Source organism: Carassius carassius, chromosome 28 (genome assembly GCF_963082965.1).
Source record: "Carassius carassius chromosome 28, fCarCar2.1, whole genome shotgun sequence".
NCBI classification, from domain to species: Eukaryota; Metazoa; Chordata; class Actinopteri; order Cypriniformes; family Cyprinidae; genus Carassius; species Carassius carassius.
In genome coordinates, this window is record NC_081782.1 from 3533005 (window position 1) to 3556231 (window position 23227).

The 23227-nt window shown below is 41.1% G+C and overlaps 2 protein-coding genes across 3 annotated transcripts; both read left to right on the forward strand.

Annotated features, from left to right (window-relative positions):
• The first annotated feature begins 1480 nt into the window (after positions 1–1480).
• On the forward strand, positions 1481–10762 carry LOC132107731 (solute carrier family 25 member 36-A-like). The gene is made up of 7 exons (XM_059513902.1): positions 1481–1848; positions 3556–3720; positions 5964–6041; positions 7565–7665; positions 9010–9076; positions 9229–9518; positions 10188–10762. Exons 1-7 carry the CDS (start codon positions 1808–1810, stop codon positions 10379–10381), a joined length of 936 nt encoding a protein of 311 aa, XP_059369885.1. The 5' UTR covers positions 1481–1807; the 3' UTR covers positions 10382–10762.
• Positions 10763–12070: 1308 nt separating this feature from the next.
• LOC132107725 (E3 ubiquitin/ISG15 ligase TRIM25-like) lies at positions 12071–15960 on the forward strand. 2 transcript variants are annotated; one of them, XM_059513888.1, is made up of 7 exons: positions 12071–12490; positions 12751–13352; positions 13555–13650; positions 13831–14064; positions 14292–14445; positions 14565–14624; positions 14840–15960. In XM_059513888.1, exons 2-7 carry the CDS (start codon positions 12792–12794, stop codon positions 15382–15384), a joined length of 1650 nt encoding a protein of 549 aa, XP_059369871.1. In that variant the 5' UTR covers positions 12071–12490; positions 12751–12791; the 3' UTR covers positions 15385–15960. The 2 variants fall into 2 exon arrangements, with proteins under 2 accessions (XP_059369871.1, XP_059369873.1); XM_059513890.1 differs by having other exon boundaries at positions 12754–13352.
• The last annotated feature ends 7267 nt before the right edge of the window (positions 15961–23227 follow it).

The window sequence follows — 23227 nt, forward strand, 5'->3', positions numbered from 1 at the left end:
TTAGGGGTAGGAACAGCAGTTTAACAAGTTTTGTCTAGGTTAAAGACGTGCAAAGATTTTACTGATCATCACCATGTTAATAAACAGTACCAAGTATTACAGTTACCCATTCACACACCCTAGTAGACCCAATAATTCTGCTTTGTGACCCTGGACCACAAAACCTTTATTAAGTCACTAGAGTATATTTTTAGCAATAGCAAAAAAAAAAAAAAAAAAAAAAACATTGTATGGGTCAAATTTATAGATTTTTCTTTCATGCCAAAAATCATTAGGATATTTGCTAAGAATTCATTTTGATCTTCAAAGGGGATTTTCCTTTCTTTGGATTTTTTTGCACCTACAGATTCCAGATTTTCAAATAGTTGTACCTTGGCCAATTATTGTCCAATCTTTTTGAGAAAAAGAATTGACACTTAAGACTGGTTTTGTGGTCCAGGATCACATATGTAAGTATTTATTTATTTTGTTTTATTTATTTTTATGCAATTCATGTGCAATTCCACAGTCAGAAAAATGAAACTGGCAGGTATGTTATGATTTATGGTTCAATTTCAGTAAGCCACCAAGGGAAAGAGTTAACTATGCTTTGAAATTAGTTTTGGAAAACATAGTGTCAATCAAAGAGCATGTTTTGTGCACAACATTATTGTTTGCTATCAAAGTACAGCTTCAGATTTTCCATTTTGAATTTGACATAATTTTTTTCTCCTCCTAAGATGCCAAAAGAAACAAAGTAAAGGTCTAAAAATCACATTGACAGAAAATCAACTTAAAATGTTCCCTGCTAATTAAATAATACTATCTTCCAGGGAAAATAAAGGAAAGTAAATAATTAATTAAAAGAAATATAATTATTTAAAAGGAAAAAAAAGCTTTCTCTGACGGAAGAATGCAGCAGCCAGTTATAGGAAGTTGTTAATAAAACAAAGACTATTGAAGTACGTTTTATAAGAATATGCTTCCTATTGTTACAAAATTTCATGTGTAATTAAATACATTTCTTTGTAAATATTTGTAAAAAAAAAAAAATACTAGCAATTTCTGAGTTATAGTTGTTTTTGAAAAGTATTTAATCCAGTGTATTATGCATAAAATAAGTAAAGTCAAGTCTGCTTTACAATTCTTCCACATGTACAGTATACATACAGAGAATTGAAATTGCGTTACTCTCAGACCCTTGGTGCATATAGATAACACTAACAGTAGAGCATAAAGATGGAGAGTATCTATCAGAGTATCTATCAAATAATACAGTTTAGTTGTTGCTGGCAAAGTTGGTCATTTAAAAAAAAATTATTATATCAGTATGTAACCCTTGACAGTAATTTGTGTGTGAAAGGGCAGTGATCACGTGAAAGGCGCTTGATGAAGGCGGGCTCTGAACAGAAATCCACCAATAGACGCTTTTGTTTAGCGCCCTCTGATTGGTCCATCGACAGAGTGAACTGAAAGCGCGTTTACGTAGTAGAGTATGTGTGTGTGAGAGCGTACACGCACGGGGAGAAGGTGAAGAGTACGCGCGGGGCAAAACAGCACGTTTTTAACTCTTTGATGTGACCTTCTGCTTGGAATTTGACCCGGATCAGTGATATGCAGTCGCCTCTTCACCACACATTCACTTTCAGACCAACTATTGAAGAATTGACGAGCGTTGATCGATCAGCGTGGGTTTGTTGGAGCTGCTTTTAGGTCGTATAAAGTCACGAGTAAAGAGCGCGACTCGAATCCTTCGCCTCCGCATGAGCACCAAACGGACGACTACAGCGCTGTCCAGTCCGGTGTTTACCGGGGAGCATGAGCCGAGATGAGCCAGAGAGACACGCTCGTGCATCTGTTTGCTGGGGGGTGAGAGCTTCGCTCATAAATAATTACTTTAACGTACATAAACAAACATATAGTCTAGTACTACTAACGTTACTAACAAAAATACTAATAATAGCTAACTTAATTGTTATTTTTAAAGGATATAATATATTTTTTGAATAACTTTTGTGGGGTTTTTTTGTCTTTGTTGATAACTTTTACTTTTTTAAAAGGTTACATTAACTGGAGTTTTCTGGAGTTTTCCCAATACTTTAACTTCCCCTTTGAGTCTAATGTGTTAAAATTAGGGAAAGTTTGCATTTTTCTTATGAACATATTTTCAGATCCTTTGTTATGCATGTGTATTATTTATTCAGTTATTTATAGAAAAACTACCCCATGCTACTGTTATTACCATCACATCAACTATATAAAATAAAAAAAAAAATTTATTTTTGTTTGATCTGCAAAGACGAAAGTCTAAGAGTTTGAAGATGATTACAGGTTTTAGATATTTCTAGTGTAGCTTTATTAGGCCTCATGACAGAATTCAGAATTGTAATTAAAAAACAATATATTTTTATTTATGTAAGATAGGGTTGTAACGATTAACTGTGAGTTTATATGAATGTATTTCTGGTGTAACACAGGAACTGACAGCTGTTATAAAGTCATTCAGAGCTGATAATGACTCTGATGATGTGACTTTCAACACAATCTTCACTTAGTGAGACACTGATATCTAGCAATTCAGCTTGATTCTGAAACAGACAGAAAATCAACAAGTAAAAACAAACGTAAATAAACGACACATTGTGGTCTGCAGTATGACTGTGCAGAATTTAGCACCATCACCCCAAGAGACCATGCCACACTGATGTTTATATAACAGTCTATATAGAGAGAGATATTTGCATTCTTTTTCTATAAAATATTTCTAGACATGAAATGGAAGGTTTAAAGCTTTATTATTTACTTGAATCAAAATGGTAATACTATTACTAACTGCTGGAATGTGTTCTTATAAATGACAGTCATAGTTTTCTGGAACTGATCTGTTCTGGTAGTCTGCTTTCCTGAAATTGCACGAGGGAATAATCATGCCTGGCATTGATATTCTGTGCCCACCGTGATTATAACATATGCTTTAAATATCTGTCCTCGAATAAACCAGCACAGTGTTTAAAATAGAACTATTGACTGGCACTCTCATAAACTCATATCTGACTTTTTATCCCATCTGCTCTGTGATTAGTAATTGCACAGTATCACATACCATTTTTCTTACAGTGTTGTTATATATGAAAATAATAATCATGGTATTACTATATGATACAGTTTTTTAAATGCAGCGATTGAAACCTTTGTTTAGTTTAGTATCTTTGTTTAATAAGCTGTTCCTCTGATTTGTAGTACATGTATCACACCTCAGATTTCAGATGCCGCTTTTCCATTGGGGAAACACTGATATCAGGTTGTTTTCGGCACTTGAGGGTGGTTCGGGTTACTGTGTTCATTGACCCACATCTTGTGGCACGAGTGCAAGTGCTGGAGCCGATTAATGGAAAGTTGTGATGTTCGACTGAAGTGTCTTGGCTTTCAGATAAGAAGTCGTGAGATGACTGACCCTCATTGTGAGGTCAACTTTGGACTGCTATTGACAGAATTTGACCATACTTTAAATCGATTCTTATGTGCATAAAAGGTTACATTTTACTGTCCCTGAATTATTATTTTTTTCTCTCTCAGATGTGGAGGCACGGTGGGTGCGATCCTGACCTGTCCGTTAGAGGTGGTGAAGACGAGGCTTCAGTCTTCCTCAATAACGCTTTGCATCTCTGAGGTGCATCTGAGCACAGTTAATGGAGCCAGCGTGGCACGTGTGGCTCCTCCGGGGCCCCTACATTGCCTCAGGTATGTTTAAACAAGTTAGACCTCTTTGCATTTTATAAATATATAAAATATACTAGCTCAACAAATTATATGTAGCCTATATAAACTAATTTATATTATAAAATATTTTATATAATGTTATATTAAATTGTAAAAAGGCACATGTTTGTAATTATGTACAGGAGTGTTGGCTCAGTGTTTTCTAAACATTTGCTCTATGGTTTGTGGGCCTAAAACCAAGTGTCCATCATGCCCTTTCTGTCGGCTCTTTCCAAAAGTGCGGTCATATTGCTTCACTTACGCCATCAAATGTGACTAAATAAAGTCAGGAGACAGGACAAAATAAGGAATGCTGTTTTGCAATCTAAGAGTTTGAGTTCTGATTGGTTCTCTATATATAATATATAATTATATACATTACCAAAACAGAACTTCAGTGTTTATAAAGTCTATAATACCCTCTCTCTGCCTCTTTCTTTCTGTTTTCCTTATAAAGAGACTGTTTACAGTGCTTTCCACTCCCCCTTACCCAACCAATCGCTTCCCTCACACTAAACACTGCGTCTTGGTGCTTGGCTCTCGGGTGATGAGTGTGTGTGTGTGTGTGTGTGTGTGTGTGTGTGTGTGTGTCTGAATCACTGGTTCTCTAAACAGGCCCCTTGTCCTCTTAGTTTAACCCGGGTTATACTTCACTGTAACATACCAAAATAGTAAACACACAGACATTTAGATTGACTTTGGTTTTGTTTATCAATGTAATACGGTGAGTAAATGATTCTGACATCATATACACTCCTTCATGGTTCAAACCTGTCCATTGGCGTAAGTCTATTTTGGCTTTTTGACGTATTGAAGTGTTGTAGACTTTGAATGAATGCATGTCTTTTGAGGTCAGCAACAAAAGGTATAGGAAGTGTTTCACCTGCTTTTTAAAAGTTGATAGGTCTGTTTATTTTGTTATACAGACTATGTCCAATTACGCCCAGTTACATGGGTGGCTGTGTTTTATTATTTCCAATTGGCATTGTTCCCTCGCCTGATGTCTGTGACCTAATGTGGCCCTGTTTTCTGTCACAACCCTCCAGTTGACAACCACTGGGGTTCAAGATTACATGGAGTATTAAGATTTAATGAAGTCCATGATAGAATAGAAATAACTTTTGCATGACCTGCTTAAGTTCACCATTTATTTGATTACATTTTTATTGAGATTTTCTTTATGACTTTCTTTTGTACAGTATGTCTGTGATGAGAATAACCTCTCACACATTTATTACGCATGTCTAGGGTATTTCTTTGATTGAACATGTTGTTCAGAGGTGTGTCTTATTGGCCGAGCGAAAGATTAAAAAATATTTTGGTGTTTCTCACAAAGTAATGTTTTGGTTATATTTAGTTCCAAAACAACTCATTTTAATTCACAGCTTTACAAAGGATAAATAATCAAATAGCGACCTGCTTATAGGGCTAATAAATTTAGTTTTGTGTCATTTTCGTGACAATTAAGAACCTATTTTTATCTATAAATATACATCAACAAGCATTATTATTATTATTTTTCCATAAAAAATTAATTATCGTTTGCTTGGATTGCTTAATTGTTATGAAAATGAAGTCACAATGAAAAAACACTACAGTGTTCCTAAAATAGTATAATTTTCATGTTTAATAAAATGTTGTATATATATATATTTTTTTTATATTTTGGAGTGAAATATAAGGCATACATTTCCCAGGAACAACATTACATGATTTACCAACTCCAGAGTGTGTTTGTGACCCTGGACCAAAGCCATATGTGTCAAAATTAGCTGTATAAATAAGCTTTTCATTGATGTATGGTTTGTTAGGATCTGACAATATTTGGCGGAGATATAACTATTTGAAAATCTCGATTCTGAGGGTGCAAAAAATTTATAAATCTAAATATTGAGAAAATCACCTTTAAAATTGCCAAAATTAAGTTCTTGGCAATGCATATTATTAATCAAACATCAAGTTTTAATATATTTATGATAGGAAATTTACTAAATATCTTCATGGAACATGATCTTTTCTTAATATCCTAATGATTTTTGGCATAATAGAAAATCCATAATTTTGACCCATATAATGTATTTTTGGCTATTGCTACAAATATACCCCAGCGACTTAAGACTGGTTTGTGCTCCAGGGTCACATTTATAATGTTCACAAAGCTATTCAGAATAAAAATGTAATTTGTCTTGCTCTGCTGTTGATATGTTTCTCTCTGTCTCTCTCAGATTAATTCTTGAGAAGGAAGGGCCTCGTTCTTTATTTCGGGGCCTGGGGCCAAATCTAATTGGAGTGGCTCCTTCACGGTGAGTGTTTGTCCATTAATACAGTTAAACTGGCAGATCAATACATCTCCATCTCAGAGAGCATTTACAGTAGGAACATGTAGTCCTGAACTCAGTGTACTGAAGTGATAGTGAATCTGATGCAGTGCGGCTGATGCAATCCCTGCTCAACCGGTAAATCTGCAATAACCACGAGGACACAAGTCTGTGTTCAGGGTTATTTTACAGGTCAGACATCAGCCATGCAGTTTACCCATTAAAATTCTATCATTATTTAATCACCTATATTTTGTTCAAATCCTGAATGACTTACTTTAATCTTTAGAACACAAAAGATATTTTAAGAAATAACTGTTTGTTTCTTTTCTGTTGTTTTGGGTAGGCTGCTCCTTTACAGTGAAACTTCTGAAATCCAAATGGGCCGTTTCAGCCTCCAGCTGAGGTGTAACAAACTCTGAGAGAACAGCATGGCTTAAAGAGCAATTAAAGAAATGAATGAGCATGATTAATGGTGGCTTTAACATTTAGTGTCTTTATAAACAGACGTAAACGTGTGTTATACAGACAGGATGGTGAGATCAAACCTGAGATTAGTTGCGGAGTGTGTGGAGAGTGTTTTCCTGTTGGAGTGCTCACCGTCCATTAGTTAAGAGCTTCAGGATACTACATGCACAAACATTTGTGGTTACATGCGAGGGTCTGATGAACATGCTGTCCTTTTGAGCTGCTTACGTAGGCATCATAATTATCCAGTGTGTGGCTCAGAAGGTGGGGAGCAAAATATGTTGTATTTGGCAGCATTGCATTTATCCTTTGGAAAAATCAAACTTAAAAGAAGATATGATGCTTCTTTTTGAAATATGGTAGCTTGTTTCTTTCTTGCTGGTCTGAGCTGGAAATTTGCTGGTCATTGACTGATTGACCAGCCAACTTGTTCCAAAACCCACCTTAAACTGGTATCAGGTTGCTTTGTTGCAGGTAATGCTTTGGACCAGCTAATGGCCAAGATTTACTAGTTGTGTGTAGAACATGTTAGATGGTCAAGTTAGCTGGTCACCAACCAGCTTGTTATAAACCCCACTAGGAACTAGTATGAGGTTAGTTTATTACAGCTAATGACCAATTTGGACCGCCTAATGACCAGATTTCCTCCTGAAAAAAACAAAAAACATTTTAAATCAGCTTAATAGGTGATTCGCTTGTCCTAACTGGTTTGCTCAGCTGGTTTAGTAAGTCTCCCAGTAAGTCTGGCCAAGATGATGTCAATCAGATAGATTAATCGGCTAAATGGTATATGGTTTGCTCATCTTTGCTGATGTGATGTTCAGGTGGTTTATCTGGTTTGCATCCCACACTGACCAAAATCAGCCTGGGCTGCGTTTCCCAAAAGCATTGCAAGCTTAAGTACATCGTAGACCCATTGAAATCAATGGAGCTATGATCAACAAGAGTTCACGATGCTTTTTGGAAACGCAGCCCTGTCTAGTCTGTTGTAGCTCAGTAGGGTGTGATAGCATTGTGTGCTGTTACTCGTGTGTTTTCAGGGCCATCTACTTTGCCGCCTATTCCAGCTCAAAGGAAAGACTGAACTGTGTGTTTGAACCAGACTCCACGCAGTTGCACATGACGTCTGCTGGAATTGCAGGTAACTTCCTTTATATTTGACCATGCAATCTAACTACATCCTGTTTCCTAGGTTTTGATGGGCTCATAAAATATGAGCCGTTTATTGCTTAATTGCATGTTGATGTGTCTAGTGAATTGGAATTGCAGTTGTTTGAGTAACTGTTGAGTAACATGCCAGTAAATATCACAGCACTCAAGCACTCAATAAAGATCCAGCACACGGCCAGAAGAGAGAATCTTGCAGTCGTATTTATCTTTTTTTGTTGTTCAAACTTTCAACATTTTACAACAGTAGCCAGGTGGTGAATACAAGAAAAAAAGAAATCAATTACAATGTCACTTGCACTCTCTGCTACCTAAAACATTGTGTGTGTTGCCAATGAAGACCGAACACTGTGGTGGTTAAACAATTAAAACTCATTTAGTACCATACATACAGGGTCTTCCAAGTCATCTGCAGGAGAAAAACTTAATTCATTAAGCCATATTAAGTGTTTGTGGTTTTCAACTGGAGGAAAACTCTTAATGAGAGACATTGCACAATACATTCATATTCTGCTATTCTGTGGCCACGGATTTGTGGGTCTTTGTCTTTCTTTTTCTCCTGCAGATGACTTGCAGGACCCTGTATGTTATACTACTAAATTATTTTTAATTGTTTAACCACAACAGAGTCTGATCACCATTGACAACACGCATGATTTTTGAAGATTGCAAGTGAGTTCGTTCGTTTTTTTTTTTTTTTTTTCACCAGCTGGCTACCGTTTAAAATTGAGAGACTCAATTAAAATAAAGTTAAGGAAAAAAAAGACTGCAAGTGACGTCACTAAGCAGAAACACAAGTGTCTCTGTTCTCATCTTTCACCTGGACTTCTGCCAAGGAAGGTTTAGAGGAACACTCGCTGTACTATGCTAGAGATTTCTTACACCTTTAAGCTGCTTTTTCATTGTTTAAGAAGATGATTGACAGAAAGTCATTCAGAAGAAAACGGAGTGAGATCATGCAATATTGGTTGAAAACTAGGACTGCAACTCTGAGCTGCAATGTTTTCCTGCAAACGAATTCAGTGCTATTAAAAATATATAAACTGTGCTCACATTGTGCAAAGATTTAGACAAAAACAAATGTTTTGTCCACTTTTAAAGCTGCAGGACACTTGAATCAAGTTTTGAATTGAGATAAAGAAAAACAAGCACATACATTGTGGGTGTTAATTAGGATTTCAAAAACAATATAGACAGTTTTAAATCTAAATGTAATGTCCAACAACTAAGTTATTTTTTTGTGTTTGTGTGTGAAGGTTAGTGCTCATTTCTGTTTACTAAATTTGCATCTTAATCTCTCCTCTTCTACTCCAATCAGGGTTCACGGCCATAACAGCAACCAACCCAATTTGGTTGATTAAGACGCGTCTACAGTTGGACGCCAGGTAAAGATGTGTGACATTATGGAAGTAAATTGTTTGATTAATATCCTTAGTGACTGATACCTTAATTCCAGAACATGATCTAGTGCTCATTATTCATAATTCCAGATTAAGTTTTGTATTTGACTCACTAAAGGGTGTTTTGTTGTTCACAGGAAACGTGGGGAGCGTCGCATGAATGCTTTCGAGTGTGTGCGGCGTGTGTATCAGACGGATGGGCTACGTGGGTTTTACCGCGGCATGTCTGCGTCTTATGCAGGCATCTCAGAGACTGTGATTCACTTTGTGATCTATGAAAGCATAAAGCGGCGTCTTTTAGAGGCCAAAGCAGCAACGCACATGGATGGGGCTGAGGACACAGCCAAGGACGCGTCAGACTTCGTGGGCATGATGCTGGCAGCCGCCACTTCCAAGACCTGCGCCACCTGCATAGCCTATCCACACGGTGAGCACCATATCATCATAAAATCAGCATGAAACTCTGTTCACAACCTGTTTTACTTCCATACTGTGACACCGCACAAAAGGTTTTAATACTTTTATTAAGCAAGGCTGCATTACATTTATCAAAAGTGACAGAAGACATGGCATTAAATGTTGCATGCATTGTAAAAAATGTGTTACACAGTATCTAAAATAACTATATTTTCAATACAACTATTAAAACATACATATGTAATATATAATCCATGATACATTTACTTGAGAACGAAATAAAGAAAGAAGAAATATGTTTTGGTGAAAAGTTTTGTTTCTCATGTTAATTTCTTGATTAAAGAATCTGTAGACATTTGCACTGGAAAACGAGACAAAATACTAAGGAAGAACACATTTTTTTGAAGTACAGTCAGAAAGTAAAGTACTTTTAGTGATTGGAAACTGTTCTTTAAATTGCAATAACATTCTATTTTCAGTAACATTTGTAATCAAATAAATACAGCCTTGGTGAGCATAAGAGACTTGCTTTGGAAAAAAAAAAAAAGTACTGACCCCAAATGTTAGAATTTTATATTAAAGGAAAAAGGATACAAACGGTATCATTTGGGTTTCAAGTTGACTCATAATGGTTTGTAACCAATTCTGAGCATCTGTTGTTCTCTGTTTGGTTCTGCAGAGGTAATCCGCACACGGCTAAGGGAAGAAGGTACCAAATACCGCTCGTTCTTCCAGAGTCTCAACCTGGTGATTAGAGAGGAAAGCTATCGAGCTCTGTACCGAGGACTCACCACACATCTGGTCCGACAGATCCCCAACACGGCCGTCATGATGTGCACCTACGAGTTCGTCGTCTACCTGCTCGAAGGCTAAACTTTGACTTGAGCTGCCTCAGTATTCATGACTGAAAGGTTCTGTGATTTAATTTGGTATCTGGTAGTGTGTTCTGAGGGGATGGTGTTTGGAGAAACAGTGGAAGTGACTTAAAAGGTGGTGTCTAGAAAACAATTTGTTCTTGGTTTTTCTTAACTTTGTCTTTTAATGTTCTTTAAAAAGATGCTACTTCTAAAAAGCCTGGACAGTCAGTTCACCTTTAGCCTCCTCTGAGTTGTTTTTCCCTCTCAAACAGCACCTCAGGTCAGATAGATCTTGTATGTGGATTCAGTAGGTTATTTCCAGCAGAGAAGCTGTTCTCATGTTGGAGGGTCATTGAGGGTTTTGTCCGGCCCATTGCTGTGCTGTGATTTTCTCTAACTTTGCACTGGAAAGGAATTGGAGATGATCCAAACTGATGCTTGCTTCCTGTCTAGGAACAGCCAATCAGGGTGCACTTACACCATGCAATACAAAAGCAAAAAGATCTTACATGGATGCATGTACCTAAGACTGTGTGCACATGAATGCAAAAAAAAAAAAAGATCTAAGGTCTAAAGTGCATTTAGTTTTTTGGACACTGTGCAGTGATTGTGTGCTCAGAGAGTCATATTGTGATTTGTTAACTCCCCATATTTGACCTCAGAACGTTAAAGTAACAATCATTGCAGCCAAAATAAGTTAGCACCGCAAACTCAAAAAAATATGTACTCTGCAGCAAATTTACTAATGAAAGGAGTAATCATTCAAAATTGACAAAAAGAAAAGCAAGTATTATGCAAGAAAGACATTGCACTGTAACTCAATAAGTTTATTTTTTGGTGTACATGTTGCACCCTATCACAAAAACACACAGTGAGCACACAAAAAATTAAAAGAGTCTCACGCTGTAAAATAAAACAGCTTTTTTGTCTTTTTGTAGTAAAAATACCAAAAGATCCTGTGAATAAGATCACTTTGCTTGAGAAGCAAAATTGCATTAGATATTAAGACAGACAATATATATTGAATTAAAACTAGCATCATTATTATTAAATTGATTATTACAATATAATATTTCATCATACAATCTAATACTTGACTCATTGGCAAGTGTCTTTTGTTGTCAAATATAAAAGTCAGTGCACGTCTTTATTTTTATTATATTTATATTTTTGAAAAGTGAAATGATCTTATTTTATATGAATGTTTGTTATTTTCATGAAAACAAGACTAAAATACTGGGATGTGTTGCTGTGTAGACCAAAAAAGTTATTTAAATATAAAATATTGTCAAGCTGTCAAAATCCATGTGACTTTTTGATGCAGTTTTGTATCTTGTTCTCTCACACTTATGCCTTTATGATGTCATGAGTCCAGTGTTTGGTTGTTTTGTTTACAGTCAGTTTGGTGTGACCTGCTCGGTTGTCAGTGTTCCTTAAGACATTAATATTCAGCTGTTGATCATATGGAAATAAATAAATGCATATACTGTAAGAAAACAAAGATGGGCATGCTTATTTTGGTTTGGATTGAGATTCTGGGTTATTCCTCTTAATGATGACTCGCTAAAGAAAAGTTAGCAATTTCTGTCTGTGTCCTTCAAACTGCTTTTCTTTGCTTTTAATTCAGCTTTCTCACATGCTCCGAGACATTTTGTTTGACAGCTGGAAAAGCATTACTTTTTAAACAAGGAATTATTCCTGGCAGGTTTGATGCCAGTGTGATTGTCCAGCCAGCATGAAATTATAATTGATTTAATCATTTTACACACAGATGGCTGGAAGTGTGTTAAAGCTGTTAAAACAATGAAACATATTTTATCTGTTATTAGACACATTATTCAAGTAGTCTGATTATTAGTGTTGAAATATACATATGATTCTGAGCAAAGTACAGAGGGAGGAGCAACGAAACTGCAGAGACACGGCCTCACAAACACAATATGATCTTTACTTTCTCTCTCACAACATGAACACGTCTGCACACTGAAAACCAGGAAGTGTGTCGATTCAAGAGAAACGAAACCTTTTCCCTGCTACACGAGCTTCTGCTTAACGATACACACTGATCTAGTTTGGCTGAAGCTGTAGAGTAGCAAATATTTACTTTTATTTTCTGTCAAAGCAGGTAAGAACTTAATAGAATCCTTAAATAATAATTTTACCCATGTCTATTTGCTTGCGGTAAATAGAGCATTCAGTTATTATTCTATGCTCGATAATTATATGTTAGTCTGTATGGTGCATGTTTATTCTATTGGTAAAAAGTGAAGCATTTCGTATTATTGTTTAATACACAAAACTAAGCACATTGTAGATTTGTAGATGATGTGCTCTTTCATTAATGATTTACATGTGGACTTAATCTCTTTACTGATTTACCTCTAGCAGGGCAGTTTTTATTAGAGGTATAAACTGTCTGCAAAGAAATGGCTGAATCTGCAACGAGTCGGTATGAGGATCAGTTCATCTGTTCAGTGTGTTTGGATCGGCTGAAGGAGCCGGTGACGATTCCCTGTGGACACAGTTACTGTATGAGCTGTATTACTGACTGCTGGGAGCAGAAGGAGCAGGAGCCGCAGTACAGCTGTCCCCAATGCAGAGAGAGCTTCAGTCAGAGACCTCTCCTGAAGAAGAACACTCTGATAGCGGAGATGATGGAGACGCTGCAGAAGACGTCTCTACAAACGGCTGCTGTGGAGTGTGATGTTTGCACTACAGAGAAGAGCAGAGCTGTAAAGTCCTGTCTGCAGTGCTTGGCCTCCTTCTGTCAAACTCACCTGCAGCTTCACTATCAATCTCCTGCGTTTATGAAGCACAAACTAGTCGATGCCTCCAGAAACATTCAGGAGAACATCTGCCTCAGTCATAAAAAACCTCTGGATATTTTCTGTCAGGATGATGGTCAATGCATTTGTTATTTGTGTATGATTGATAACCATGATGGCCACAGAGTGGTGTCTGTGGATTCAGAATGGACTAGTAAAAAGGTATATATTTGTATATCAATGATTTTTAGAAAATACAAATATTGTAATAATAATATTAATAACAGGTATTATGTTTGTATTGGATATATTTATATGCTATCATTTTGATTCACGTTGTTAAACCCCTTTACCAGAAAGGAAAGGTATTATGTCTATTTTTTTGCCTATTGTTTTTTTAATTTTTGTATCTTAACATCCTCAGAAAGAGTTAATGGAGAAAAAGGCTGCATGTCAAAAGCTAATCGAGGAGCGTGAAAGAGGTCAGCAAGAGCTCAATGAAGCTGTGAAGTTCCTCAAAGTATGTTTTTTTAAGTGTTCTTTTATTTTAGTAAAGACTAAAGTTTGTTTAAAACACAGCTATTTTAAATTCAACAAAGGTAGACAGCGATCAGTGGCCTTTAAACTCCAAAAGAAAAGCTAATAATTTTTATAAAAGTAGTGAAAAACAATTCATGGTGTTCTTTTTGCCTTTTGTCAGAGTTCAGCAGAAGAGGCCGTGGAGGACATTGAGAAGGTCTTCACTGAGCTCATCTGCTCTCTGGAGAAGAATCGCTCTGAGATTAAAGAGCAGATCAGAGATCAGGAGAAGACTGAGATAGATCGAGCAGAGAAACTTCACAAACATCTTGATCAAGAGCTGACAGAACTCAGAAAAACACAAGCAGAGATTGAGAAACTTCTGATTACTGATGATCAGATCCACTGTCTGAAGGTAATGATGAAGAAAGGTTGAGAATCTATAAAATAAAACACCAGTGTCCTATGCTTGCAATATGTTTTGAAAAATATATATTTATATATAATAATATATATATATATATATAACGCACTCTCCAAGGGCGGCTGCCCTGAGTGCGACAACATGGCTATATCGACCCTGCGGGCTCGATTAGCTCAAACCATATAATATATAAGTCTGAATCATTTGTCTCATTTCAGAGCTGTCAGTCTGTGTGTGTTTTACCCACATTGGAAGACGTTCCCAGCTTCACTCAACACACTCATCTGTCTTTTAAAGACATTTCAATCTCAGCATTCAGAGAAGTTTTGGAGGACGTCTGTCAACAGCAAACAGCCAGAATATCTCGAGAAGGTATTAAAAAAAAAAGAAATCAAAAAGCTTTTTAATTAAATATAGGCTGATTTATTCATGCTGTTTTAGATTTAATTTATAAATTATGCATTTGATTGTGTTTCTTACCTTATCTGTAGTGTCAAAGGTCCATGTTGCAGAGCCTCCAAAACCTGAAACCCCAAATGAGTTTTTGCAGTGTAAGTTGAGTTTAATTTTTTTACATTGTTTCCTGACACAATTGCAGAATGATAGTAAATAATATGTAATATTTATTTATATTATCTGTTGAAAAATATAATGAGTCAGTATATTGCTGTTGTAAACTATTAAAATTTGACATTTTGAGCAGAAGGCTGGGGTGGGAGGCACAGCACTTAATATGAATATTTATTTTTTCCTTCATCTTCATCAGATTTCTGTCAACTTCACCTGGATCCAAACACTGTGAACACAAATCTCAAACTGTCTGAAGGGAACAGAAAAGCATCACATTCAGATGAAGTCCAGCAATATCCTGATCACCCAGAGCGATTCGATATATATTCCCATGTCCTGTGTATAAAGGGTTTGTGCGGTCGCTGTTACTGGGAGGTTGAGTGCAGTGGGAATGACTGGTCTGTAGCAGTTTCCTACAGAGGAATTAATCGTAAAGGACAAAGTAATGACTGCAGACTTGGGTTTAATAACAAGTCCTGGAGACTGACCCACTGTTATCAGGATTTCTATATCAGACATGATGATAAACAAGTCCATCTCTCTCCTTTCCATTCATCTAGAATAGGAGTGTATCTGGATCACAGGGCAGGAACTCTGTCCTTCTACAGCGTCTCTGACACTATGACTCTTCTTTACACATTGCAGACCACTTTCACTGAACCCCTCTACCCTGCATTTGGGATTGGAGAAGGTTTTATCAGGATCATTGAGCAGAAGAGGATTCTCCAAACCCACAAATAAAAGACAAGCAAAATTTCCTAAACTCACTATTTTCTTGTGATTAAACCAAGACTATACAGAGTTGCAGTTCATCATTAAGACAAAAGGTGTCAACTTTAGCTTGTCAATTTACAGAAAGGTTTTCATTTTTGTGTGAACTGAGCCGACTGCTGTGACTTTGCTATTATTTCTGAATTTAAGTTTTTTATTTTAACTTTTTTGAGGGATCATATAAAAGAATATAAATACAACTATGTGTATTATGTGTTTGTATTAAAACCTGCATGAAAATATTATTAAGGCATGTAAATGCGCTTTACAGAGTATAGACTGCATTCTGCATTCATATTGGAAGCAAATGATGTTATGGCATATACAGTATGATGAATATGGTATGTACTGTATCCATGTAATTGAGCATAATAGAATAGAATAGAATAGAATATACTTTATTTTCCCATTTCTGGGAAATTCATCTTGGATAACCATGAAAAGGCCAGTACATAACATTAACTCACATATCACATTACAACACACCAAATTACAAATTAACCATACCAAATATATTAAAAAGCTACAATATGCCAAACAACCAGGGTTCTAAATTAACTTTTTTGATCACCAGCCAATGTGGCTGGTAACTTTCTAAATATTTTTTTTCGGTAAAAATAACAAATTATAAGTGCCACTGAATGCATTTAATCATTTTATTAACATTGTTGGCATGAAAAACACATATAAAGTACAATGCATACAACAAAATATACACTGACTCAAATTTAAAATTATTAGTTCCCACCACGAAATTGCTTGTTTTGTTTTTTCTTTCGCGTAATTTACATGAGGCAATCCTGACAAAGCATTACGACATTCTTGTGATCAAACACAAGCCATTCATGACCCGTCAGCCATTTGGCATGACATTTTATTTTCTTTGTTTCTCTGTCCATAATACGGAGAGACCCGCACGTCAATGTAGGAGAAAAAAAATCAATCCGTGGCGACGGTTTTGCAATCCGTCCCCTCAGTTTATAAACCGTACTCACGAATTCATAAACTGTTCCCTCAGTTAAACAAATCGTGCCCACGGATCCCAATCCGTGCGCTCAGATTTTGTAAACCGTACCCTCGGTTTTTGAATCCGTACTCACGAATCCATAATCCGTGCGCACGCTTTCGCAATCCGTTCCCACGGATTTGTAAACTGACACGCATTTGTGGCTCCGCCCCCACCGGCAGATTCATTTCTGTTTATTAAACATTATTTTTCATAGTACCTATCCAACAAGACCACGATCAGCATTCACAAAATAGTCTTAGCGTTAGCGTTTATTTTACATTAATCACCAATAGGATAAGACACAGCTGCCTGTTTTTTATGGCCAAAAAAATAAACGCTAAAAAGAAGAAAATAAGGGTAAAAAGCAATAAAAAACCAAATAATATGTCGGTTATGTTCCCTTTCGAGAGTACTCTCGTACTGCGTAAGCTAGCTTACGCTATGGGAAAAGGTCCCCTTTTCTCGAGAATATGAAGCCAAAAATTATCCTTAATTTTTAAATAATGTAAAACGCAGTGCTGCAGCACAGCAGACCTAAACGAAGCGGCTCGCGCGCTTATTGGCTGTGCTGTGGCAACTGCAGCAACCTATTGTGAGGCGGCGGAGAGGAACGAACCAATGGGGGCGCTTCGCGCCCATTGAACGTCAGAGCGCGCCAAAATAGGCGTGGCTGGAACTATATAAGCCACTGCTTCGCCATAGGGATCAGATTTCATCTCTTTCAGCGATCTCACCTGCACTTCGCTGTCTTCTCCGGAGAAGCCTCTACACGCCGTCGAAAAGCCTCTCAGCGGGATAGCACTGCAACGCAGATCTGAGGACGTCGGCTCGTGCTTCATCTCGACGCCGCCTTCAGCACTCGCTTCCTGCTGCGCCATCCGGCGTGACTATATCCTTTATAAGCTAGTGTGTTTGCCGCTGCATCACACTTTTTTCTCCAAAATTCGAGGCGTTGTTTCAAATGCCTCGGGCCTGCGCTTCCTGCCGAGGCCCTCTGCCCAGCGAGGACCGCCACATCCTCTGTGTCTCCTGCCTGGGCCGCGAGCATGCTGAGAACGCACTCTCCAAGGGCGGCTGCCCTGAGTGCGACAACATGGCTATATCGACCCTGCGGGCTCGATTAGCTCAAACCAGCCACGATGCTCCACCTGCTCCGCCTCTTCTCTCTCAAGTGCCGCGTAAGAAACGCCGCGATCAGAGAATGCCTGAGCACACTGCTACACGCGAGCTCACGCCGGAACACTCCCCGCGTGCCTCGCCCGCTCTCTCTCCTTCGCCTGTCCCCTTCGTGGACGAGCAGCGCCAGTCTCTGCTCACCAGCGCCCCCTTCTCCTTCGGAGCGCCTGAGGCGGAAGAGGACAGACACGACAGCCTTTCTCTCGCCGCATCCAGTAGTGAGGAATGGTCGGGCTCCATTGCGGACCCCCCCCCCTCTACAGCCCCCAGCTGCACCGGACAACGCGCTGATATCGACGCGGAGCTTACTCGCGTGCTTACAAGGGCTGTCAGCGACCTTCAGCTCGACTGGTCTCCTCCAGACGAGCCCGCTAAAAGCAGGCTGGACGAATGGTTCTTGCAGGGGCGCCCTTCGGCCCCTCCGCAAAGAAACGCCCCCTTCTTCCCGGAAGTTCACGATGAACTCACGAAGTCGTGGAAAGCCCCATTCTCCGCACGCTTGAAAACTTCTGTCTCGTCAGCGCTCTCCTCTGTCGAGGGCGCCCGAGACCATGGTTACGAGAGCCTCCCCCCTCTCGAGGAGGCAATTGCTGCACACCTCTGCCCGCCCTCAGCTGCAGGATGGCGGTCGAAGCCTGTGCATCCATCCAAACCGTGCCGCACCACCTCAGCTCTCGCTGGCCGAGCATACACCTCCGCTGGTCAAGCTGCTTCGGCTCTACACACCATGGCTGTGCTGCAGGTTTTTCAGGCCAGACTTCTCCGTAACCTGGACGAGTCTGCCCCAGATTCCTATGACTTTAAAGATCTCCGCAGCGCTACTGATCTAGCCCTGCGTGCGACAAAGACCACAGCACAAGCGATCGGCCGAAGCATGGCAAGCCTCGCTGTTTTAGAGCGACACCTCTGGCTCACGCTCACGGAGATGAAAGACGCCGACAAATCCGCCTTTCTTGATTCTCCTATCTCGCCTTCCGGCCTCTTTGGCCAGTCGGTTAAGGGTTTCGCTGAACGCTTCACTGAGGCTCAGAAGACGTCACAAGCAATGAGACACTTCCTGCCGAAACGCTCTAGCTCTGCTGCGGGACGCCGTAGAAATGCGACGCCCCCTCAGACCTCGAAGCCATCGCAGCCAGACTTACAGTCTCGCCCAGCGACCAAAACCCAGCACCGCTCTCGCTCTACGAGCCGCAAACCGCCAGAGAGACGGGGACCTCGGCCCAGGATTGTGCTGAACCCCGAGCCTCCGAAGCCCTCCTGACCTTCGTGCTGAAAAGACCGTGGTTAAGTCCCGCTGCAGCCGGACTACCACACAAGAAACCTCACATACTTCCTCCAATCCCCTCACTAAAGGCGGTTGGAGATGTCTATACTGCAGTAAACGAGCCTGTTACAATGCACGCACGCCTGCACACAAACGCTGTTTTCACGGCGACCTCAATAAAGCACAAAAAGAGCTTTTTCTATGTAGGCAGTGTGCCCACTACACAGTACGCACCCCTACATGTATACACACTCCCCCAAGTGTCACAAAAACACACTCGGGTCCCCTTTCATGCCCACCTTCCCGCTCGCGCCGGAGGTGCTCTAAATGTAGCGCGCGTGCCCACTTCTCAGTGCGCAACCCTACAAATAAGCGCTGTCACCACAGTGTCCCAATCACAGCATACTCGAGCTACTGGTCCCCTCATAACAGGCGGCCAGTGCCCGAAGCACATTCAACCCATAGCCGCACGAGCCGCTGCATGGCAGGCCATCCCCGGCATATCAAATTGGGTTTTGAATATAATAAAACGAGGTTACTCGCTCCAGTTCGCTCGCAGACCGCTGCGCTTTCGCGCCGTGGTCGAAACGAAAGTGAAAAGCGAAATGACACACGTCCTTCGCGCCGAACTGATAAACCTTCTTGCAAAAGGGACGATAGAAACTGTCCCCCCTGCGCAGCGCGAGTCAGGCTTTTACAGCCGCTACTTCCTCGTACCAAAAAAGGATGGCGGTCTCAGACCCATCCTAGATCTCAGACGTTTGAACAAAGCGCTTATGGCGCGATCGTTCAAAATGTTAACTACCAAACAAATACTCGCGCAAATTTGCCCGAGGGATTGGTTTTTTCTCAGTGGATCTGAAAGACGCTTACTTTCACATTCAAATAGCACCTCATCACAGGCCATTCTTGAGATTCGCCTTTGAGGGGCAGACTTATCAGTACATGGTTCTTCCATTCGGCCTCTCCGTAGCGCCCCGTACGTTTACACGGTGCATGGATGCCGCTCTCGCACCCCTGAGAATGCGGGGAGTGCGAGTATTGAACTACCTCGACGACTGGCTAGTTTTAGCCCATTCCGAGGAACTACTGACGACACACAGATCCTGGATCCTCAGCCATTTAGAATGCCTGGGTCTCACGATCAACACTGTCAAGAGCGCTCTGTCTCCCAGCCAGAGGATTTCCTTTTTGGGGATAGACATAGACTCTGTGACGTGTACAGCGCGTCTGACGTCACAGCGCGCTCTCACTATTCAGCATCTAGCCGTGTCGTTCAAAGCTGGGTCTCTTTACCCGCTCAAACGATTTCAAGAAATGCTAGGTCTGATGGCATCAGCCTCTGCGGTTCTCAAACTGGGCCTGCTGCGCATGCGCCCACTACAACGCTGGCTGAGAGACCGTGTTCCAGCGCGCGCCTGGATTTCCGGCCGCGCGCGCATCAAGGTGACCCACGGCTGCATCACAGCTCTGGCCCCTTGGAAAATAGCCAACTGGTATCAGTTAGGCGTAAGCACGGGCGCTGTCTCGAAATGGAAAGTAGTCTCGACAGATGCATCCAACCTCGGTTGGGGCGCCCTGTACGAGGGCAGGTCTGCCTCCGGCCTCTGGTCGAGCCCGGAGCGACTGTTACACATAAACTGTCTGGAGATGATAGCGGTCGAACTATCCCTGAAAGCTTTCCTCCCATTTTTAAAGGGCCACCACGTTCTGGTCAGATCAGACAGCATGTCAGTGGTGGCCTACATAAATCGCCAGGGTGGTGTCAGGTCAAAAACCTTGCACACCCTGACCGAACGTCTTCTGACATGGGCACATTACAATCTGCGCTCGCTAAAGGCAGCGCATGTACCTGGCATCCTGAACCGGGGCCCGGACATGCTTTCCAGGGCGAATGTTCCCCCTGGGGAGTGGTCTCTTCACCCACAAACGGTTCAGTTGATGTGGAGCATCTTCGGCAGGGCAGAGGTCGACCTCTTCGCCTCAGAAGACAACGCTCATTGCCCAATATATTTTTCAAAGAGCAGGGACGCGCTGGCCCTCGATTGGCCCAGACGCCCGCTTTATGCCTTCCCATCGGTCGCGATGCTACCGCAGGTCATCGATCGGGTCAGGAAGAGCAGATGTGCTATGCTGCTAGTAGCCCCACTCTGGACGACCCAACCTTGGTTCTCCGAGCTGATGCAGCTGTCCAGTACAGCCCCATGGCCAATACCGCTGCGGAAAGATCTCCTCACGCAGCTGAAGGGCGCGCTCTGGCATCCCCACCCCGAACTTTGGGCCCTTCATGTATGGCCCCTCAACGGGTACCCGGGAACCTCCCTGAGGGAGTGTTAAAGACCATTACGGAAGCCAGAGCGCCCTCAACCAGGCGCCTTTACGCGCAGGAATGGTCAGTGTTCTCCACCTGGTGCGGGACACGGAACCTAGACCCTCACTTATGTGACGTGACGGAGATACTCTTCATCCTACAGGAGCGTTTAGATGCGGGCAGATCCCCGTCTACGCTCAAAGTGTATGTGGCAGCCATTGCAGCTTCTCATGCTCCGGTGGCCGGCCTATCACTGGGAAAAAACGAACTGGTCATTCGTTTCCTTAAGGGAGCTCGTCGGATGAACCCTCCCCGACCCCCTTCAATCCCTTCCTGGGACCTGTCTACGGTCTTAGAGGCCTTAAAGGGCCCCCCTTTTGAACCGCTTCAGTCTGTCGATATGAAGCTTCTTTCGTTCAAAACCGCTTTTCTACTGGCTCTGGCCTCAGTCAAGCGAGTGGGGGATTTACATGCGCTATCTGTAAGCGCTGACTGTCTCGAGTTTGGGCCTAATGACTCCAGAGTCATTCTCAGACCAAGACACGGCTATGTCCCCAAGGTGCTCTCAACACCGTTCAGAGCACAGGTCATCTCGCTGTCAGCCCTTTCCTCGCAGAGCAACGAAAGCAACGCGAGCTTCATCTGCCCCGTCAGGGCTCTCAAAACCTATATTGCGCGCTCCGCCTCATTCAGGAGGTCGGACCAGCTCTTCATATGCTTTGGTGGGCGCACCCGAGGTCTCGCCACCACGAAGCAGAGCCTATCGCGATGGATAGTAGACACTATCTCGCTGGCTTACAAATCTAAAGGCCTTCACTGCCCATTCGGCATCAGAGCCCATTCCACCCGAGGTATGGCCTCGTCATGGGCGTGGTCCTGCGGGATACCACTGGATGATATCTGTGGGGCGGCAGGCTGGGCCTCTCCGTCCACATTTATTAGATTCTATAATCTGCAAGTCCCTGCCCTGCAGGCCAGGGTACTTTCTATATAGACGTGCTAAGCCTTATCACGTCCCCCTTTTTTGTTCCCTATATAAAGCTCACTAAGGTTGGCTGTTGGGACTGGGATTTCTCCTGCTATAAAGCCCCGGGCTCTCGCCTCGGGCTGTGACAGGTCGAAGTTCCCGAGCACGCACGGCGTTTTACATTGTGTTCCCATAGCGAAAGCTAGCTTACGCAGTACGAGAGTACTCTCGAAAGGGAACGTACTCGCTTACTAACGTAACCTCGGTTCCCTGAGATGAGGGAACGAGTACTGCGTAACCTGCCGTGCTATGTGCTCGGACCGGGTGATCGCTTCAGTCGATTTAAAACCTGATCCCTATGGCGAAGCGGTGGCTTATATAGTTCCAGCCACGCCTATTTTGGCGCGCTCTGACGTCCAATGGGCACGAAGCGTCCCCATTGGTTCGTTCCTCTCCGCCGCCTCACCATAGGTTGCTGCAGTTGCCACAGCACAGCCAATAAGCGCGCGATCGCTTCGCTTAGGTCTGCTGTGCTGCAGCACTGCGTTTTACATTATTTAAAAATTAAGGATAATTTTTGGTTTCATATTCTCGAGAAAAGGGGACCTTTTCCCATAGCGTAAGCTAGCTTACCCAGTACTCGTTCCCTCATCTCAGGGAACCGAGGTTACGTTAGTAACCGAGTACGTTTTCATTCCTTTTCTCTCTAACTGAATGCAATGTTATTTTTGGCCTAATTATTTAATAATAACATTAACAGTGAAGCATGCATCTAACTCCGGCAGGTGGGGTGGGGTGGGGTGGATGGAGCTTAGTATAATAAAATCACAAAAATAAGTCTTCATGTTAAGAAAGAATTGTACACAAGCATTTCCAAAACTGTCAAAGGTTATTTAGAAATAAAGCAATTCATGAATTATTTTATGACAAACATTTTTACTGTCTTGTAATCATTTATTTAGCCTACAAATTAAAATTATAAAAATAACTTTCTTTTTATTTTTATCATTATTATATATTATTATACAGGTTATGCATAAGAATCTTTAATCCAAAACAACTTACAAAAGAGGAAAAATAATTACT